Raw genomic sequence first — 21960 nt, 5'->3', positions numbered from 1 at the left:
GTAAACTGCTGATCTGCTTGAGGTCATCCTCAGTTCCCAAACTCTTTGAAGTGCTATGAATTTAGTTTCAGAGGAGAGCGCTCTTCTGTACTAGTTAGAGCAACCAGTGATAAAAATGACCTTTCCTACCTATTTTTAAAATGTGGTGGGTAACCCTGGGAGAGCTGGAGCTTAAACACAAGGGCTAAAAAAACCATTGCATGCCAAGGCTCTTTCTCCCCCCTGCAGACGGAGTCAGATGGCCCAGGAAACACAGCAGCAGACAGACCCTCCCACAGACCTCACAGAGCTTCTGTCTCTGTTAGATCTGCATGGTTTAGAACACGTTTCTTTTTTAGGCAACTAAACACATTATTCAACATAAGTTAGGGCAAGTAGCATGGGGTGGTCACATTATACAAGAAGGGTGTTGGAAGACCCCATGTAGTCCAAATACTCTTCCCAATCAAGGAAGACATTTCTTTTCTTTTTTTCTTTCTTAGTTAACATACAGTACGATTTTCGTTTCTGGAAGAAGACAAGCATTTCTGCTCGACCAGCTGAGCCACAAGTTATAGCTCACTTGGCCCAACACCATCACATTATATTCAGGATGATTTAAAAATGTGTTCATTATTTCAGATTTCTTACATTATTTCAGATTTTCATAAATACTTCATATGATACTACTTCTATTTTACATTTGCATAAAATGCCATACACTACATATATTAAGACAGAAACATGTTCTTGGCTTACCAGTTAAGAAATTATTTCTTAGATGTAAATATTTGGTAAGTTCTAATTATTTCAGGTACAGGCGGTATTCAGTTCTGATCGCTAACCGCCTTCAGGAGCCCACTTGTTATTCAACCTTTACCATTTAAGAACCTACTTTTTGTAGGTAGATCACGTTGAAAACAGTAGGCTTAGGAAACTGTTACTAAGATGTAAAAATGGATATTTCTTCAGAAAGTTTCTTTTGTTGTCCCAGTAAGCAACTCCCTGATAGAAGGGGACTGAAGTGCTAAATCCCAAACATCTCCGTATATTTAAATATTACACCCAAGGCTGCACATGTTGGGCATTCCCTTCACATTATGATTATCTATGATCAACTTTAATAATTTAGTTTTACAACGAAATCAGTTTGTAAGAAGCATATATGGAAAATATGAGGAAAATGCTCATGTATTCAAAACCCTACACCTAAAAAGTTATTTGAACATATGTAAGCTGAAGGAAGTATAAAACAATTTTTATGTGAGAAACAAAGATAGAGAACACTGATCTAAAGTTACTCAACATCGTGAGCATGTTTTATTTCTCATGTTTCTCATTAAGTAAACATTCCTTCCTTTTCAATTCTGGGATACAGGGTCAACACAAGTGATTTAAATTCTCTCTGCCTACGCTCCTCACAGCATAATGAAAATCGGGGAGCGTCTCCTGGTACAGCGCTGTACCGTGGTGGTTAGGACAACGTGTGCCAGACTCGACGGGCTCGATTGTTTTCAGGATGGGTGACCCTGGAGAAGTTACGTTACCTCCCCCTCCTCCTCAGTTTCCTGGTTTAAAAATGGGTGTGATAACTGTGCCTACCTTCTGGGAGTTGTAATGATTAATAAGTGTAAAGAACTGAACACATGTCATGTACACGGTAAGAACTCAAATGTCGGCTATTAACTTTTCTGCCACCAAGAAGTAACAAGAACTGTGAGGGCATTAAATTCGATCCATTTGGCAGAGGCGTGGGTGGGAAGGAAGCCAATCATAATCCCAGTGACTATGAAAAGGAGTTTTTTTAGGTCTATATGGATTTTATCATTTCTCTGTGGGGACCGCAGAACCTGGCCTATGCTGTATTCACATGGGTAGAAACTAGAAACATTTGTAATTCATTAAATTGCTTTTCTTTAAAGTAAATCATCCCTGTGAAGGTATAGCAAGCAACCTAAATTCTGTAAGTTCAGAAGATACAGAACTGGGGCAGGTAACCGTTTAGTCAAACCAGTTCCTAAAAATAAAAAAACAAGGTGAAATAAAATTAAACTTAAAAAATTTCCCCACTAGCCTTTCCACTCCTTACCTAATTGAAACACTTAAAGAAGTAGGCTTCTCCACTCTTTCCCCAAGCAAATTAGAGAAGTTATGAAAGAGGCCACAGACCTTTGCCTTGAGGAACAGTTAGGTACTGAGAATGGTTAGTAATAGTAACACATCGAGAGCACCCTATGCATCAGGCCTGTGCCACACTGAATCCCTCAAAACTATTCTCTTCCTTACTTTACAAGTAAAAACAAAAAAACCCAAAAAACAAACAAACAAAAACCACACACACACACACACAGACAGAGAATCTTTGCCAGCAAAAGCAACTTTCCACGATTACACAACTAGCAGGGGGTAGAGGTGGGATTTCAACCCAAGCCATCTGCCTCCAGAGCTCATTCACTCATACCTGTAATCAGCAGGTGCTGAACATTGGTTGCGTGCCTGGCACTGTCCCAGGCCCTGGGGGAGTGGGGTGCTTGATGGAGAACGGACTGTGGGTTAGGACCCCCATGTTCTTCACCACTGCACACACTGGGTCTCACTAGGATGGGTCTGAACATTTATCATCATATTCAGTTATTTACATAATTAAAATGACTCTACAGCTGGCGGCTGTAATAAGATGGCATTCGTATGTTAGCAAAGAACGTTCCTGAAGTAAAAACTCTGTGGCTGGAATCCTGTCGGCAGACTAGACATCAGTAGGGAGATGCTGGTTTGGGACTTCTTTAATCATGTACCTTCTCCTGCTAGCTCCTTGTCTCCCTCCTGCAACTGGCTGCATAATCCCCTCTGAGACCAGGTCACATGGGGGCTCCTGGCTATAACCATGACCACATGCAGCCTGCTCCTGACATCTATTCCTGACGTATGTGGAAATATATCTAGGCCGGCCCCTACTCAAAAACAGCCTTGCCCTGGTAGAAAAGTAACACATTCATTAAAATACAGAAAGAACAATAAGTAGACTATAAAAGCTACAGACTATAAAAACTTCATACCATCAGAGGCCAAATAACTGGAGATGAAGTATTACACAAAGATGGAAAGTCCTGGGGGGGGGGGGAGGGGGAGGGCAGTGCTCTGATGCTGAGTGCGAGTTCACCCACATGGAGGTAAATTCATGACGGGTTTGTAAAGCTTTCATTGGAATAGAAATTGTCAACAAGTCTCCAGTTTAGTGTATGGGGAGTACATAAAGCTGCCTTTAAGATTCTTCAGTTAATCTCACATAAAGGGCACTATCACTGCAAATATTCTTTTAAAATGTCAATTATAAATTTTTCTCCAGCCTTAAAATTCAGTTTTAATGAGGATAGTGAGTGGAGACAAAAGAGAAACACATTCATGAGATATGCATTCTATTCTTACTGCTTATTTGTCTGAGAACTATATTCTAAGGACAAAAGACAAGCAAAAGAAAAAGTAGGGCAAACATCCTAACAATTCTAGGTTTTATATTTTGGAAGGTAATGAATCACTGCACTAATCCTAGCATTTATTCACACAAGGGAGATGAAGGCAGCCCCTAGTCTACCCACTAGCGGCCAGTAAAATAAACTCTAGCTCTCTTGCATTTCCACGGAGCATGTGTAGACTTCAGGTATCCAGTGCATGTTAGCATAGCCCATATTTAAGATAAAATGTAGCAAATATAATTATGGATAGGAAGTCATGGTGTTGGAAAGGAGAGCTTGGGATCCATGGATCTGACATGCAGCTGGGTGAGAAGAGAAAGGACGTCTGAATTTACCTGACAGTTGGGCAGTCTTGCCTCCCGGCTAGTTGTGAGCACTGTGGCGGTACGGAGGCAGCAGGCTGCTGACAATCTACAAGAAACTGATAAATTAGACATATATACAAAGAGATGACAGAGCATCGTGTTAGTAACTAAAGCAGTTGCCTGAGAGATTTAGTGAGGAATGTGCATTCATATAGAAACATCTGACATTTTATTTCCCCCTGAATGATGCCAATAGAAAAGACGTTTTTCTTAATTAAATACAGTATTTAAAAATCAGTGATACAAAATTGGTAGTGGGGTTTCTCAAGTACATTAGAATATATGTGGCCATTCACATTTGGTATCTGGATACATCTAAAAATAAAAGGTCTATTAATATAATGAAAGTTCTTCAAGCTCTGAACTTGAACATGATGGCAGTTACTTGCTTAGCACTTAGATCTGCTTTTCCAAAATGGAATATGCTACTTAGATCTGCTTTTCCAAATGGAATATATTCAGATAACTGCCTTTATTGTCAGGACACATGGGCATATTGTCAATCCCATAGGTACATTGAATAAAGCAAGCATGAAATACAATATTTTCCATGATTAACGAGATATCAGAGAAAGAAATCATCTTCACAGTTTTCTGAAAATTTTATTAATCAAAAGCAAGATTTATTAGCAGAAATATTAGAATGCTTATTATATAGTAAATTGTTAGTAACTTGGACTGATGGAGAAAGCTAAGCTGAATGGGAAATCTATTTTTGTTATATTTTTGCCATTTTAAAGTCACATAATGTAACTCATACTAGGTTCACAAAATGCTACCTAATAAAACTCCATGTTTTAGCTGATCAGTTATGTTAACCACCTACTGCAAGAAAGACCATGTGCTGAGTGTTCTAAACTAATCAAAGAACAGTCTGTTTATTGGTACTAGGCTGACTATACTAGAGTCAACTGAGAAGCTGGTTAGAAATGCATACGTTATATTTCCGTAAAAAGCTTCTGCAAAAAAGTTAAAATTAGAGTCAGACTTGAAAATTCAATTATTCTCAAGTAACTGCAGCATGTCCTCTCGCTAAGTGCTTAGACCAAGTATTTGCTTAGCAAATTTCTTTCCGTATTTGTTATATAGATAATACTAAAGCCAAATTATCATAAAACCTGGATTTATAGGCTTGAATTATTGAAGCTCTACTGAAATTTACATTCACAGGCCTGTATCTAAGTATCACTTGTTCTAAAGCCAGTATATTTTCATCACAGCAAAACCTGACTATATAATTCCAGAATACCAAAATTCATGAAAACTGCTGATGCTTTTGCTTACAACATTGAAAACACACTAAAGCTGTCTGTGATGTAAAGTAGACAGGCTTGATTTGCGTTCATGCAAGAGAACATCCTTACTGAAGGGAGCCTTTCATAGGTGGTTTTTGTTGCAGAGTAGCTTATTAATTATTACTTATTAATAGGAACGAGATCTGCTTCTCATTCGTAGCTGGTGTTCAGATTATCACACTCAGTAAAAGTCCTTCAAATGTAACAAGTATTTCCATTTTCTCCACTTTGGGGAATTCTTTATTTTTTTTCCTTTAACTCTTTGTCTTCTCATTTTGCAGCTTGATTAGCTCAATGATTCCCTTTTGTAGAAACTCAGAGTCTTAATGAATTCCTTTATGATCCTTTTATCTTTTCCAACAGCTTTCCTATCTCAGCGATAATTTGGGGATGTCTTGGACTCATTCAGATAATGATTTTGAGATGGTCAGCAGACATGAAGTTTTAAGTTAACCAGGAGACTGCTGCCCTCCTATGGTGTATTTGGGTAAATACAATGGATGTAAATGAAAATGAGCACTTGGAAAACCACTCTGGAATTTGGCCTCAGGGCTTCCATTTCCAGGGAGGTATAAATGAAGCGCTCCTATAGCAAAATTTTGGCCTCTATGGAATGACAAGCCTTAGAATTAGAGTAATTCGAGTACTTACATGGTTTAAATTTTTTTCCATATCTCACTTACATTAGAAATGTTTTTTTGCTAATGCAGTTATAGATTATTATTCATTCAAAACATGCTCTGTGATGAAATTTAGAAAGCAGGTGAGCAGGACCACAGTGTACTCCCTTAATGAACTGTTTAATAAGTGGTGGATATTCCTGATATTTGTAGTGAATATCAAATTTTTCTCCTTTAGAAGTAACATCACCTCTGGGCTAATTATTATTATTATTTTGTACTTGTTATTTATAAGTACCTAGCTAAGTGTTATCCTTAAAGGATAAAAAGCAAATTCTACAGATAAGATGGTGACAGATGAAAAAAATAAAATTTGAAAAATAGCTGTATTGCTCTGACTCAGCTGTCGTCTAAATCTCTCTTCTCAGGTTAATAGCCCTCCAGTTACATACAAATCTAACCCAACTGAGCAGTGGATATGTATTAGCATATACTTTGTAAAATGAAAGGAGTGAATTGGGAGATTGGGAAAATCCTTCCCAGCTCCCCCCTAGATGCTGTGGGCTCTACATAATCTTCCCTGCTCTTTCCAGGATCTATGCTGGGGTGGACTCACTTTTGAAGGAGCTAGGCCTCGTGTCATTACATTTGAGGACATAAAAGATGACAATTATGTGACCCAAGCACGACTCATTAAAGAACCCCAGCAACCACTGTTGTCATCTGGGCCACCAAAACACAACCATTCAACAATCAAGTTACTAAGCTCTTCGTATGTGTTCAAAACTGTTAGGCATTGGGGACTAAGGGAAAACAGAGAAGATATGGTCCCTGGCCAATTGGGTAAGACAATAATATTCAACCAGCAATTATAATAAAATGTCATGATGATGATGATGATGATGGTGACGATGATGACGGCACCTAGCACTTGTTTATTGCTCCCCATGTGCCAGGCACTGTGTAGGCACTTAACCTGCATGCTCTCCTAGAACCCTGTTCTATGAGTCGCAGTTGATGGATGAGATAAAGGGGGACTTAGGTTAAGTAACTAGCCAAAGACTGCTAAGAGATGGATCTGGATTTGAATCCAGAATTGTATGATCCAAAGGCTGGATTGAATTTACAGACATATCACTGCACTGCTTTCCATGATAGGGAAATGTAGGGACCTCAGAGCAGAAACACTTAACCTAATCTAAGTGGTCAGGGAATGCTTCCTGGAGGTTGTAACATCTAGGCTAATGCCTAAAAACACAAGTTAGCCAAAGAACTTCTTTGCAACTCTACATGGCTTATGGTCTCTACCAATAGTAATAAAATATTTCATCATAAAGTTTTTTGAAATGCTCAGAACTGCATTAGATAACACTGTACATTCATAAGGTTACAGGCCTGAGAAATGTCAGAGCATACTCAAGAGATTGCTAGTGTCTCCAGGGCACATGAATAAGGGATATGACAGCTTAAAGCATCTATAGGTCTGTACTAACATACACATGAAGAGTACCCATGTATGGCATTCCTCCATAAACAAAAGCCAACTAGAAAGGAAGGTAAAAAAAGGAAGGAGAAAGAAGGAAGGAAATTATTTGCTGAATCAACATGATGTAATTTCTCTTAGGAACTTTATATTAGTCCTGTTTTAAGTCTTAGCAACACTCCAGAGGTATTATTTTCACTATTCCTACCACAAGGAAATAAATATTTCTGATATATGGGACTCTATCAAAATCTCATACACCCTGAGGCTATTTTTTTCCTTTAACATTTTTCATGGTGCCAGAAACAAATATAAAGTTGGCATCATAGGAGGTGCTCCACAAATATTCGCTGATTAAATTAATACACGGTCACCAAATATATTAACTCACCCACAGTCACACTGCTAGGAAGTGGCAGAGCAAGGATTTAAAGTCAGACTTCTCTGTTGCTGAGGCCTATTTTCTACTCACTACTCTGGCTGGCTCTCAAATTGACACCAGCTACCTCTAGAAAATATCAGGGTCATAGAGTCAAAGAAACATAAATAAGAACTTCACCACACAGTTGGGAGAGTAATTTGAAGGCACCCAATTACCTCAAAACCACAAAGCAAGATAAAGGGTACAAGAATGGGATATTATTCCATTTCTATAAATTAATGAATAGGGAGAGAAAGTCTGGTCATAGGGTTTTCTCCTCAGGCTTCTACTACTTTTAAACTTCCTACAGCAATTTAGAAAATTTACCAATTTTCTAAAAGCCAATGCCTTAGAAAGTCCCATGAGCCCACTGGTGGCTGTTTGGGGAGGGAGGGAGAGCCTCAGGTGGAAGGAGGCAGGGAACCCCTCTGTGCTTGGGTTCCACGCTGGGCTCAGCTGCCAGTGCTGAGAGGTGGGTGAGGACCCTGTGGGTGAAAGCTCCTCTGTGGAGACCACACCCGGCAGTTGTGCGGCTGCATGAACGGCTTCCTTGGTCCCCAGATGCTCTGTGGGAAGTAGCGCAGCAGCTCTGTGGCAAACAGTCTCCTACAGAATGGCCAGCACCCCAACCCCTGGTTTTCCAGACCTCAGAACTAACGCCTCCCGACCGTTTCATGAGCATCCCTACCTTCCCTCATGACCACAAACTCCCCAGGTGCTACACACTTTCTGTGAAAACTCTCTCTGTCCCCTGAGTTTTCCTCAGGCCAAATAATGCAAGTTCTTCTTCACAGGACACATTTTCAACTTCGCTCGCTCTCCTCCTTGCTCTTTGACCATGTTCCAGTGTGTGCAACAATCTTCTAAAAATGAGGTGTTCTGAAAGGAAATCATGTGGGATAAGATGTGATTGGTGGAGTGGAGTGGCAATCTTGCCTCTCGTGAGATATCCCCATTCTGTTAAAAGAGCAGAAGCCTGCATGGCAATATTTTTTTTGGCAGCCATGCCCCACTGCTGTTTCATATGAGCTTACTTTGGCTACAGATGGTGCTATCAAGTCATGCTTCCTCCATCCTGTACTTGGGGTGTCTGGAATCCCAATGCAATATTTCACATACTTAAAAAAAATTTTTTTATTTATTTAAGCAATCTCTACACCCAACGTGGGGCTTGAACCCATGATCCTGAGATCAAGAGTTTCACGTTCCTCTGATTGAGCCAGCCAGGTGTCCCTCACATACTTTCAACTTTATATTTATCTCTAGTAAGTCTCACCTTTTTCTACCTGTGCATCTTTTAGATCCTATTCTGTAATCTAGCATATCAACTTCCTCTCCCTCTTATTTCTCCCTCAAATCATAAAACGTCATAATCATGACCTTAATATCTTCATCTTTATCTAAGATTAGTAACTAATAATGGCATCAGGCTAAATATCCATCTATGAATTTGGGCCCTTTGAAGATGTCATTCAACCAGTTATGGACCCAAACAATTACATCATCATCTAGAATTTTCTCTGTTTGTCTAAAAAATATTATAAAATACCTGGTTACTTGTTTGCCAAAATTCAGGTATATTATGTTACCACTTTCCCTGATCTTATGAGATAGAGAATGAAAGTAAGTCTAGCGTAAGTCATTCTTGATGAACTCATGCTGGCTATTAGTAATCCCTATTCTATATTGAGCATATGAAACCCATTCACTTCCAGAAATTTGCCTAGGATCAACCTCAAGGTTGTTGGTCGACAGGTTAGAGAACGTCTTTCTTTTCCACTGTATAAAAACTCTATTTCCACATTTCCTCCTCTGATCCATGTAGGAATTCATCTGCTCACTTCCATATTCTATTTCTCCCTGGGCACCTTTTCCTCTATCTTTCATAAGGCCATGATTTTTTTGCATCTTTTCTTCAACAAGAAAAGTGAGGAGGAAAAGCATGTGTGTTTTCCTTTTTTCCCCTTCTCATTTAAAAATGGCAACCCATATATTTCAAAAATTGGTGGAAAAAATGAAAACTAACTCATGATACAAACAGCAAACATGGCTCTTGGTGAGACAGTTAATATCTCTGTTAACTTGGTGTACTATTTCCAAGATTGTTAAAGAAAGATAGGTTCAGTAATTAAATTCACTCACTTAAACAACTGCTGTCATATAATAATGACATTGCTGTTATTTGCAAATAGATATCACTTTGGAACAAATATCTTACCTCATTGGAGTAAATCGTCGATATTCATTAAGGACCTTTCAATTAGGACAGATGATTAGCAGCAGAAAAGCAAGAATGTTTAATGATGAAAGTTATTAAACAGAAGGTCGACAGAAATGGTTATGGATTGTCCTACAATAACTCCCTAGTTAATGATCAAAGCATAGAAGACATCCTCTTTTGTGTCCTTAAGGGAGATGAAAGGATATCCCTCTTTCTTCTTTCTGCACACCTGGTCATATCTTCCAAACTATTTGCTAATTGGGATTTCAGCAATCACAGAAAAGGAAGAGCTGGCAGAAGAGGAAAGGATAAGAAATAATAGTAACATGTAATATTTATTAAGTGCTGTATCTCTGCAGACATTAGACTAAACACTTTATATGCCACAGCTCTTTAATCCTTAAAAAAAAACTTAAAGAGATAGGTTTTATTTTTATTTTAGAAATGAGAAACTGAGGCCTAGGGAGGTTAAGGAATTTGTGCAGGGTTATCTTCTTTATGATTTTTATAGTGAACAAAAGCTTTTTTGTGCTCACAAAACTCAACTGAGTTTGGTTGTCATAATCCTCATTTTAGAGGTCAGAACACTGAGGATCAGAAGGGTTAAGTGATTTTCTTAGGGCCCGTGGAGAGAGTGGCAAATGAGAACACGAGACCAGTGGAATGTCCCATGGAGCCTATAATGGACTAAATTTTGTCACCCCAAATTCATATGTTGGAAACTCTACCACTACCTCAGAATGTAACTACATTTGAAGATAGGATATTTAAAGAGGTAATTAAGTGAAAATGCCGCTGTGTTAGGGTGGGCCCTAATCCAGCCTGATTGATAGATAGCCTTATGAGCAGACGGGATTAGAAGAGTTAGAACACAGAAACACCAGGGATGGCTTTACACAGGCCATGTGGGGACTCAGGGAGAAGGTAGCCATCTACACATCAGGGGGAGAGGCCTCAGGAGAAACCAAACCTGCCCAAACTTGATCTTGGACTTCCAGCTTCTAGAACTATGAATAAGCAAATGTGGATGGTTGAAGCCCCTCAGTCTGCGGTCTTTTGCTATGGCAGCCCTCACAAACTAATATGGAGCCTTTGTACTTGCTCCAAAGTGGAAGCAATTGTCACCCCGTCTCTTACCTCTTACTCTGCTAACAGTACCTCTCTAGTCTAAGTAATCTAAGAACAGCCAAAGTTCTCCTTATTTTTCTAAACTTTAAGCATTCTAAGGGTTGGGACAACTAAATACATTTTACTGGGGAAAACTAAACTGATGATAGAATATGAGATTTGAGTCATTGATAGAAAATACACATTTCTAGGGGCGCCTGGGTGGCTCAGTCGGTTAAGCATCTGCCTTCGGCTCAGGTCATAATCAAAGGGTGCTGGGATTAAGCCCTGCATCGGGCTCCCTGCTCAGTGGGGAGTCTGCTTCTTTCTCTCCTCCCCACTTGTGCTCTCTCTCTCAAAAAAAAAAAAAAAATCTTAAAAAAAAATACACATTTCTGTGCACTGGAGACAAAAAAAAATGCAAATTATTAAAGAAAAGCCTCCCAAACTCAGGAGTTCTGGATATTTGCAAATAATAGCACAAAGGTGCTCCCCATAATTAGCTACTGACATACTTATGCATACACCCAGCTCTTAAGTGAGGGCCTTACACATCAATCCTTGGGAATGGATAATAGGTATCTCACAATAATTTTCTTCCATCTGCCAAGGATGTAGCAATTCTCTGTGGTCTCCTCATCTTCCTCTTCACTCCCATTCTCTCTCCCCTGTGCTCCTCAACTTTCCTTCATATCAGCATGAAATTTAGAGTCCATCAGAGAGACTTTGGTGTTTAGATCCCTGGCTCCACCAAACAGGAGCTGAGGGACACCAAAAAAGTGACTTAAAAGTTCTGAGCCTCAGTTTTTCCGTTAAGTGAGGACATTAAATAGCACTTTGCAGACCAGGTGAGAGAATGCCTGTGAAAGCATGTAGCCCAGGGTCTGTTGACAGGAACTGGTGATTGATTACACATGAGGGACTAAGGGGAGGAGTCAAGGTGACCTTGAGGTTTTCAGCTTCAAGAAACAAAGTAAATGCCATTGACAACAATGAAATTTAAAAAGCCAAGATAGACCATATGATGAAATCATTTTGACAATGATATATATTTTTTGCCCCTATCATTACATTCATCTGAAATGCTCTTCTCTTGGACTATTCAGAACTAAAAGGTTTCATCTTTATTCCCAACCACCCAGGAGGAAGTGTCTGCTTTCCCTAAACTCCTTTAGCACTTATTGCATCTCCTTCAACATTTCTGCATACAGCTTTGACCACTGCTGTCCTTGCGGTATATCTAATCTCCTCCATCACTCTATGTGGTTCAGAGTAGGGAGGACCCTGCCTTATAATTCTTTGTTTTCCCACAAGAGTTTGCTTGGGGATGCATGTGGTGAAAAATACTTGCTAATATACTTATTTCACCTTCCCTAAAGCATCCTTGGATTTGTTTATTAGTACTTTATTAATGTATTGTCTGATGGATTCATTTGAAGAAGGGAGAATTTACAATTAGGCATTGCTAACATAATATCTTTCTAATAGAAGAAATAAGAAAGAGGAAATACTATCTGATAAAGGTTTTGAAGTTAATTTAGTAACATTCAGTGATTAATTATTCTTCTCTATAATTGTAAGACTTTGATGTATAAATCTTAAAAATAATTTTAATTGCCATTATTTAAAGTGTGCCAAATAACACCAGTACTGAATTATTCCTCACTAAATCTACAAAATGATTAATAGTGTGTTAGTGAATTAACAGAAAAGTTAATGGTAAGAAGCATCAAAATACATTCTCCTAATAGTAACATCTTGAACACTTAAGTACTCCTATGGATGCCTATACACATAAACTGAAAAAAAAAAAAAAAACATACATACAGAGTAGAGAATTTAGGAAAAAAATAAGAAATATTTAAAGTAGGAACATTTTATAAAGAAAAATAATAAGGAGAGCATGAGATAGAAGCATCGACATAAATATAAACAGTAATCAGGAAAAGTTGAAATATTTTTAAAAAAATCTAATGATGAACTTAATGGTACATTGACACTAATAAAAATGGAGAGCTGTGAACAACTTTTAGCATTTTATAATCAAACACATAGAGTTGGCTATCTCATTCCTTTTTGCCAAACATATGACATATCCTGTTAATACATTAGTTTCTCTGAAAGTAACCACAGATAAGACAATGGCCTTATTTCCGACTACTCAGGAGTGTAATCTACTAATTCATGTCACCAGATACTTCCGCCTTATCTTTCCATCAGTGTTTAACACAGCAAATTCCATTACAGGTTTATACCCTTGATAGTCAGAAACAATCATTATTCATTAAAATTTTCCAAAGAACAGTAAAGACAGAATTGTTGAAATACATAGAAAACAATTCAATGTAGACAATGCAAAAATATGACCTGATAACAAATCTTAAAAAACATCTGGCTCTGCCTTCATACAAATGACAACTGCATATAGTTTATCACATTTTGGTGACAAGCATTAAAATGGTCTTCAACGATGTAGAATCAGAGTATGACTTGCGAAGAAGAAGAGGGAGCATTTTTAGACCTTTCAGTCATTATAGATTAGACAAAAACTTTTACCCAGCTTTCCATTTGCTGTCCTGATGGATAACAGATGGATGACTAGCTGATAAAACAAAGCAATATTCACAATCTACTTTTTATTTCAAACCTTGCAAAAGAGAAATATACAAATGCCCTGCAGTGAAGTCAACTTTCTGCTCCTGAACAAGGTACAATGAAACCATGAGCATGTGTGGAATCAACTGTCTACGGTAGGAAGACAGAAGATAAATTTGGGGTTGGGGGATAAAATCCAGTGGCACCAAGAGGTAAAAGTACATTTTGCTGCCAGATTCTTACACCAGTTAAACACCTTTTCAAAAACAGCCTTTTGTTCAGAAATGACCTTCCCAAGAACAGTGTCAGCTGGCACAGCGTTAACTCAAGGTGGTATGATGGTCTGTTCTCATTCAGCAAAGTCAAAAATAGCACGTAGCAGATGAAGACCAGCTATACCTTTGAAGTGTCAGAATTAATTTCATCATCAGAAAGACACAAAAGAGAAATTAAGTTAAACAAACTACAACCAAAAACCCACTAAAAAGATCCATTGTAAAAAACATATCCCCCAAAGAAAAATATAGGAGACACCACTCAGTGCAATGTGTTTGATTTTCTTATTGCATTCATCATTGAAAAAAAAAAACCAACACTAGAAAATATTCTGAGAGGTTCAGGGTTCAGGGTTTCCTCTTCTGTAAAGTGATGGATCTGAAAATTACAGATTTTCACCAATGCCAGTGGTTTCTTGGCTTTTTTTTTTTACTTTTCTTAGAAAAGAAGAAATACTTATGTAATCCATATTTGGGGGGGGAGAACATTTCAGAGACCCCCAAACTAAATCAAGTGTTACAAAATACACTACGTCCTCACAAGCAAATTAAACCGTAAGTATAACTCGGTTAAAGGAAAAGCAACATATTTAAATACTAAATATTTTTAAAATCCAAGTTTACAGAAGGTGCTTATTCATTTTTCAAAGAAAAGAATAAGAATTTACAAAGATAAGCTTCCTAATGTAAAAGTATGTGATTTATAGAAACTTACTTGAAGCAAAGCTACTCAGGAATAATTCTATTAAAGAAAACAAGGTTCACCTACAGGTTTATAGCCAACTTACCTCTTTTTGCTTTTGATGTCAAGTAGTGCATAAAAAGAGAAAAAAATTTATGTTTAACTGATTCTATTGTCATTACATAATGGCTTATTCCATAAATACCTACTTAGAGTAAGTGACTATCCTATCCTTGTTTTTTTAAGGACATATGAATAGAGGTAGAGCCAGGACCACCTGGATGGCCAGAAATAGGTATACAAGGTGCACTTAGCAGCATCCTCATTGGGATGTCTGTGCCAGAGCACCCCCTCCTACTCTAAACTTCGAATTTCAGATCTTATGATCCAAACGGATCATAGACTGATTCTATTTGTAGTAAGACATACTCTTATGTGCAATGAAGAATTGGGAGGCAAGGCTCAGGTTAGAGCAAAAAATGGACTAGGTGAACAGCATCAGGCAGCAAAAAAAGTCCTTAACATGAGGAAAGTTTTTCCCCTTCAACTAAAAAAAAAAAAAAAGCAACAATTTTATATCCACTAAAAGTAGGTTTAGCTAAAGTAACAGTCCTGCTCTAAATCAGTGTCCTGCAAAATGAACATACATATTTTCATATAAACCTATCAATGCAAATATATGACATTAGAGTTGTTTCTTTCAACTATTTTAAGTGTAACAGTCTAATCTAGTCCATCTCTTGAGAACCTTCATGCACTAATTCAGTTACATGAGAGGCCAGCTTGAAAAGCAGTCCTTCAGAAGGAGATCTGATTTATGGTCTGGACACACGGAAGTGACATAACCTATACACCAAAAAAAGAAAAAGAAAATCCCCAGAGTCCAATAATGAGCAAAACTGAAATAAACTTGGCTTTTACATGTACAGTTCCTAAAAACTTAAGATTTGTGATATGGAGAACATATCAATGACTGTTTGTTTTTGGCTGAGAGGCGACAATTAAAGGACAATAAAATTAAGAGTTATAGGACATCTTTATGACTTTACTTCTTTTAAAAGTAAACAATAGAAAGGAATAAAGCAGATGTTTTGAGTTGTGCTTTTCCTTTTTCCTCTCATAATTTCAGGCACAATACACTGGGGAAACAGCCAAGGAAACCAAACAAGCATCAACAGATGACTAAAGAGAGGGGTGTGTAGAAGAAGGGACATACAGGGTGGCTGGATGCTCCATTGTTATGCAACGAATACAGTGCGCTGTGAATCTTTTCTGCTTGATTAGCTGTACAAGTTTAATTACTAGGTCACTTTAAGTAGTCTAGGTGCAAGTGCTATGGAACTACATTTCCACTACATCATTTAAAACAAAGGAACAAGTAGCAAGGGTAGCCTTTCCATGAGCATTACAACTACCCGTCATTTGCACCATGCTCACAGCAGAACTCAGGCTGCTCCTTCAGACCCTGACCAACTTGCTCAGAGCTCAGGAAGGCCACTGAAGCCAGGGTTAGCATGTAGAAAGGTCCATTCCCCAACTGTCTGTTAAGGCCTCAGAAGGGTCTGGTTGGCTGCCATGTTGGTGGGCACTACAGAAACATTTCTGAATTAAATCAGTGACCTCCGTATCATGTATACCAATCTAGGTATGCTTTTAGAAATTGAATCCCATCAGTTTTGAGAAGTAAATCAAAGTGTGAGCACCCAGCAAGAACTTGGCGTGAACTCTGGAACACTGTTCCTTTCTGCCTTGTACAATCAGTGAACACATAGACACTTTAAATTGTCAAATAAAAAAAGTTTGTTCTGTTTATTAAGAAAATGGAAATTTTCCTTTTTATTGACACAAACTATACTACTGGTGCTGAGATATTTTAATATTTTTCCTTACAAGTCTATTTGGAAATATGGGTTGTATACAAAGCTCCAGTCCCAGTCAAGAAGGGAATGATTTGTATTCATAGAATCAGAGAGTCTCAGAGTTGGGAGAAGCTCCTTCATTATTTCTTCACTGTAACTGTCCATATATCATTAGAAATGTAAAGGAGAGTCTACAGTTATTAACCTCAAGATAGACTTCACTGGGATCTATTGCAGCTTTTTCTTAGTATGTTTTTCTTAGTGTTCTTTGTAAATAGAAAATGTCCCTCTGAAAGCTGAAGTTTGGATATAACATCCCGGGAAATGCTTATGATCAGAGGGTTTGTTGTTGCCTTTTTTTTTTTTTTTTAATAATAGAGATTGTTACGTAGTTACAGTGAGGGCAAACAATAGAATACAATAGACGAGTGCCAGCAGACTGGGTTAAATAGGGTTAGCAGAGCAGAGAAGATGCTGATGGCCATTTTCCCCTGGAATACAATGAGGGAGAGGCCCCAGCTGCCCACCAGAGCTGAGTACCAAAACTCTTCTTTGCAGGGGGGTATGGGATATGAAGGCAAGGAGATGCCAATGGTAGACAGTTGTAGCACCCGACACCCACGAGGGATACCAAAGACACTAAGGGTTAGGCGCTGTAGGTAAGTAATTGATGGCAGGTGGGCAGAATAAAGGCTGTTCTCTGACTTGATGGTGGGGAGCATGCACAGGTAGAAAGTAGTAAGAGAACACGAGCAATTTCTTATTTCAGTATTTGGACTAGTTTGTCATTTTGGGGGCAGAGCCCGGTCACTTCAGTGGGTCTGAAGCAGAGCTGTGATCTACAAACCAATCCTAGAGGTGTGTCTCTTTCATGTTTTCTATCTCCCTATTGATATTTTTAGCGAGCCAGAAAGTGTCATTTGGGCAGAATCAGGAGAGGAAGGCAGTTATTGGCTGGAATGTCCTGGGTCTTTTGTGTGTCTCAGCCCATCTGTGCTCCCCTCCCCCAGGAACCCTTCCAGACTCAGCCACCTTCTGGAGGCCTCTATCTTTAGCACCACATGGCTGCACTCTGGTGGACACAAGTATGCCCTGATCACTTTTGCCCTGAATATGTAATAATTAGGTGTATCAAAAAAAACTATTTTCTTTCACTTAATGTATATATTAGGGAAAGATTTTAGTTTTTTCCTTGAAGAATTTAATAAGAAAATTTCAATTTCTGTGGGTTTAATATTAATAAAACTTAAAAGACTTTAAAACTACATAGTTACACTAAAATCATCAACAAGGATTGAAAAATATTATCTAATATAATATGCACATTCCAGCTACAATGTTGGTTTTCATGTGGATCCCTTCAGTAATCCTTTTATCATTGCTTACTTGGCTTACAATGCTCAGGTTTTGAATATGGAATCTTATAAGAAAATTTAAGTTCTGGATAGTATACTTGACGGAGGAAGAAGTAAGAAACAAAAACAAAACTAAAAAATAAATAAAAATGCTGACAGAACTGCAGTCATCAGATGTTCCATTAGTTACTGCATTATTTATTGACTGGCTTCAGTTTGCACCATGAAATTATATACTTAGTATTGTCTTTATCTTCTCTGTTATCCACGACAAAAGGAAAACACATGGGACCCACCTGGAAAGAGTTGTTTTGTGTTTCTGGTCTCTATATGGTGTCATTAAATTCTGCCATCTAAAATTGGCAGGATGCATTATAAACATTATCAATGCACTCCCTACTTAAATAAAATGGACTTTTTATAAGCTTGACTACACCAATTTTTTTTTTAAAAAAAAGTTGTATAATTATTTTAAGAATATTTAAGACATATGGTTTCTTAGGGTGTACCTAAACAATTGGAATTAAATTATAATACTGACAAAGAGACCTAATAACAAATAAAAAAGATGTATAAAGAAGAGTATACAAACAGTTACTATGTATCTATTTAAAAGAGCATTGCCACCAATCAGAGACAAAGCAGAATCAATCTGCAACAAAAAACATTTGGCCCAATATTTCATTTCAAAAGAAAACCTAAATATGTGCCATCTTAAGTCTTATTGTAAAATTATGAGTAGAATTTTAGGTTTCTGTGCAGAAATTATATCTATTAAAACCACTGGTAAGTAAGATGGCCTAGAACTATATGACCAATACAGTAGCTACTAGCCAAATCTGGCTACTGAGCCCCTGAAATACGGCTAATTCAAACTGAGATGTAGTCTAAGTGCAAAATATATGCTAAATTTCGAAGACTAAGAAGAACAGAACATAAAATATCTGAATAATTGCTTCTATTGATTGCACCTTGCAATGATAATATTATGGATACATTGTGTTAAATAAAACATACTACTAAAATTAAGTTCATGTGTTTCGTTTTACTTTTTCTCATATGGTTACTAGATTAAAATTACATATCTGGTTCACATTATCTTTCTTTTGAATAGCTCTGGTCTAGAAGGTGAAATATTCTTGTGGTGGCCATTTTATTGTTTGGCAAGACATATTTCTATTCTACACTTGAAAACATTTCAAGCTTTCATAAAGGGTTCAAGTATCTTCCTTGTCCTCCATAACATCTGGTTAAAAATAAACAGAAAGGTGAATATTGATATAAAGAAAGCCAAGCTATATTAAGTGGAAAAAAAAATAGCATGCATAACAATGTTTGTGGTTGTGCCAATGTTAATACATATATAATACATAGTTGTGATTATATATGTACCTATTTATATATATTCACTTGTACATATAGAGAATGTTTCTGGAAGGACACAAGAAGTAGGCTGGGAGAGAGCTACTTTCTATTTTACAACCTTTTGTAACCTTTGAACTTTGAACCATCATTATCTATTAATGATACCTAAAAACTATTTTAAAAACAGATAAAAAGGAATAAAAGAGAGTAAAAAATAAGGAAAGCCTACATATTTATATGTAATCTTTTACTACGTACTACATGGATATTTTCTTATAATCGCCTTGATTTTTAGGCACCCATACATTTACATGTAATCTTTTACTCCGTACTACATGGGTATTTTCTTGTAATTGCCTTGATTTTTAGGCACCCATATAAAACAACCAAATAAAGATTATATAAATTATATATAATATGCCATGTTATATATATAATATTACACACACACAGATACACACACTGCCTAAATTAAATGATAAGAAAAGTGAATAACTGACTTGGAAAGTTCCCAAATGCAACTCTTAGGGAGATTTTATTACATCACCTACATTAAATCTCATCTGAAATATACCATTTATAATCTATACATTAGAAGATCTACATGTATAGGTGATAAACTATAATAAAGCCATATATTTGAGATATCATAGAAAATTTGGACTTATTGCCAATTATCCACCAAATTGAGGGCCTACTATGTGCCAGGTACAGTGCAGGATCCTGAAAACTAAAAGATCAAGGAGCAAGGTTCCTGCCCAAAAGCTTACAGATTCATAGAGGAATGTGATTTAAGACACTGTGCCTATGCCATTTGGAGTGAGGCAAAGAGAAGGAGGCAGGTAATTCTACCTGGTGAATATAAGGGATCAGAAAAGTCTTCATAATTCATGTACACAGTGGTAAAACTGGTATATATGATACATATAGTTTAAACACTTTGTAAGAGAAAATAACAGAGGAGGAAAATCTTAAAATTCTAAAATATTTTCATATGAAACTAGTTATCTGGGCGAAAATCAAAACATTCTGCTAAATTAGAGAATATCAGGTATTTATCTAAACAAAGCAAATATGGAGCTATTGGGAAAAAGTGAGATACATTTTTCAGTTTTCAACTGGGTATTTTTCAGTTTTCAGTTGGGTATCTTTCATCAGAGAGACAGATGGAATCTACTGAAGAGACATCTCTCAGATGACATTTTTAATACTGCACATTCCAACTCAAGATCATCCTATAGTAAAAGACTTCCTGTAAAAGTAGAATTGCTCCTTGAAAAAATACTGAAAAGAAATAGGAGGGTATTGGACATTTCCACTGTAAAATGAACCATGACTAATCCAGAAAAAGAAAAATACTCCTGCAGCATACATGATACAGTAAAATTTGGAAATTTGAGCCAATTTCTAATTGTATATTACATTGGGGCCAGATAGAAACGTATATTTCAACATGTGGTTGGCAATTTTCTGAATTAGTATTTTTGATTTAACTTTTGTTGGATACCAAACCAAGGGCAACATGTTCTAGCATCAGAAAATGCCCAAGCCTTCCTCTGCAGAGAACTCTATAGAAGCTATGTTAAGAGAAAATACAAGCCTAAAAAGATTGCAAGTTTCAACAGACCGCTGTTCACTCTAGCTATTTCAAGGATTGAATCCTGTGGGGGCGGAAAAAAGCATAATGATTTGGTGAAGGGGAGCTCACAAAAATGGAGAAGCCTCTAGAGGAAAAAATATACTTTAGGGGAAAAAACCACTGAGGCTGTCTGTTAGTTCAGAAAGTCAGTTCAAATAGCATTCACTGAGCTCCTTCTACATATAAAATATGGGAGGATGAAGGAGACAGGCAGTTAGAGTAAGTAGAGCTCCTGCTCTCAGGTATGGTTGGACTTCTCTAAATTCAGACACGTGTCAACATTCACACTTCTCCCTGTTTTGATTCCAAGTCTCCACCACCTCTCATCTGCATGTTTCATGAGACTCCATACCTACTTCTTTACCTTAGGTGTTAGCCACATCCAATCTATTCTCCACCTTGCTGTCAGGGCAATCTAATATAATGAAAACCTGGTCTTATTCTTAAAACAGTCATCTATGCCCAAGGAATAAAGTCCACTCTACTCACCTGGCTATTTGTTTTCAAGTCCTTGTCTGTCTTTCCAGTGTCATTTCCCATCACTCCCAAGTCCCCCTTCAATTTCTAGTCCCCAAGCTCGTGGTCTTTGCAAAAGCTGACCTTCGTAGAAGGCTCTTCTCATTACCCACACCGGCATTCCTACTGTCTGCCTATCAAGGTCTAGTCAACTTTCATGACCAGCGCTTGCTTTTCTTTTGGGAGAATGCTCCTAACCACCCCAACTCCTCTGTTTATTCTGGGAACATCTATTAACACCATTACTTATTTGAAGCACAAGGATGATGTTCCACATAAATAACATTATATCAAAAGCCAAGAAAAGTGCCTGACACATAGTGGTAGCTCAATACCTTCTGTTAAATTTTGATGAATGAGTGAATGAGCAAAAGAGTTAAGGAAAGAAGTGTGGGTTTGGTACATGCTTAAGAACATAAACGACAGGGGCGCCTGGGTGGCTCAGATGGTTAAGCGTCTGCCTTCAGCTCAGGGCATGATCTCCAGGTCCTGGGATCGAGCCCCGCATCGGACTCCCTGCTTAGCAGGGAGTCTGCTTCTCCCTCTTCCTCTGCCTCTCCTCACTGCTCCTGCTCTCTCTCTTGCTCTGTATCTCTGGTCTCAAATGAATTAAAAAAAAAAAAAAGAGAGAACATAAACTACAATATAAAAAACAGAAAATGTTTGAATGTAGTGAAATGTAAAGGCAATTTTCACTCATGAACATGTTT

General features: G+C 37.6%; 1 protein-coding gene across 4 annotated transcripts in view; it reads right to left on the bottom strand.

The window, feature by feature from the left end:
• BICD1 (BICD cargo adaptor 1) overlaps positions 1–21960 on the bottom strand; it is a 212138-nt gene that overhangs the window by 7313 nt on the left and 182865 nt on the right. For 2 of the 4 annotated variants that reach the window (XM_078075862.1, XM_078075864.1), the window contains one exon: positions 3788–3863. The exons of 1 other annotated variant lie outside the window; for it this stretch is intronic. In XM_078075862.1, the coding sequence (XP_077931988.1) occupies positions 3788–3863 (76 nt within the window). Of the gene's footprint in view, positions 1–3787; positions 3874–21960 lie in introns of all 4 variants that reach the window. One more of the 4 variants, XM_078075863.1, reaches the window with a different exon arrangement.

This window comes from Halichoerus grypus, chromosome 6 (genome assembly GCF_964656455.1).
Source record: "Halichoerus grypus chromosome 6, mHalGry1.hap1.1, whole genome shotgun sequence".
In the NCBI taxonomy this organism is placed as follows: domain Eukaryota; kingdom Metazoa; phylum Chordata; class Mammalia; order Carnivora; family Phocidae; genus Halichoerus; species Halichoerus grypus.
The sequence above is the reverse complement of the archived record's forward strand: the minus strand, read 5'-3'. Positions and strand labels throughout refer to the sequence as shown.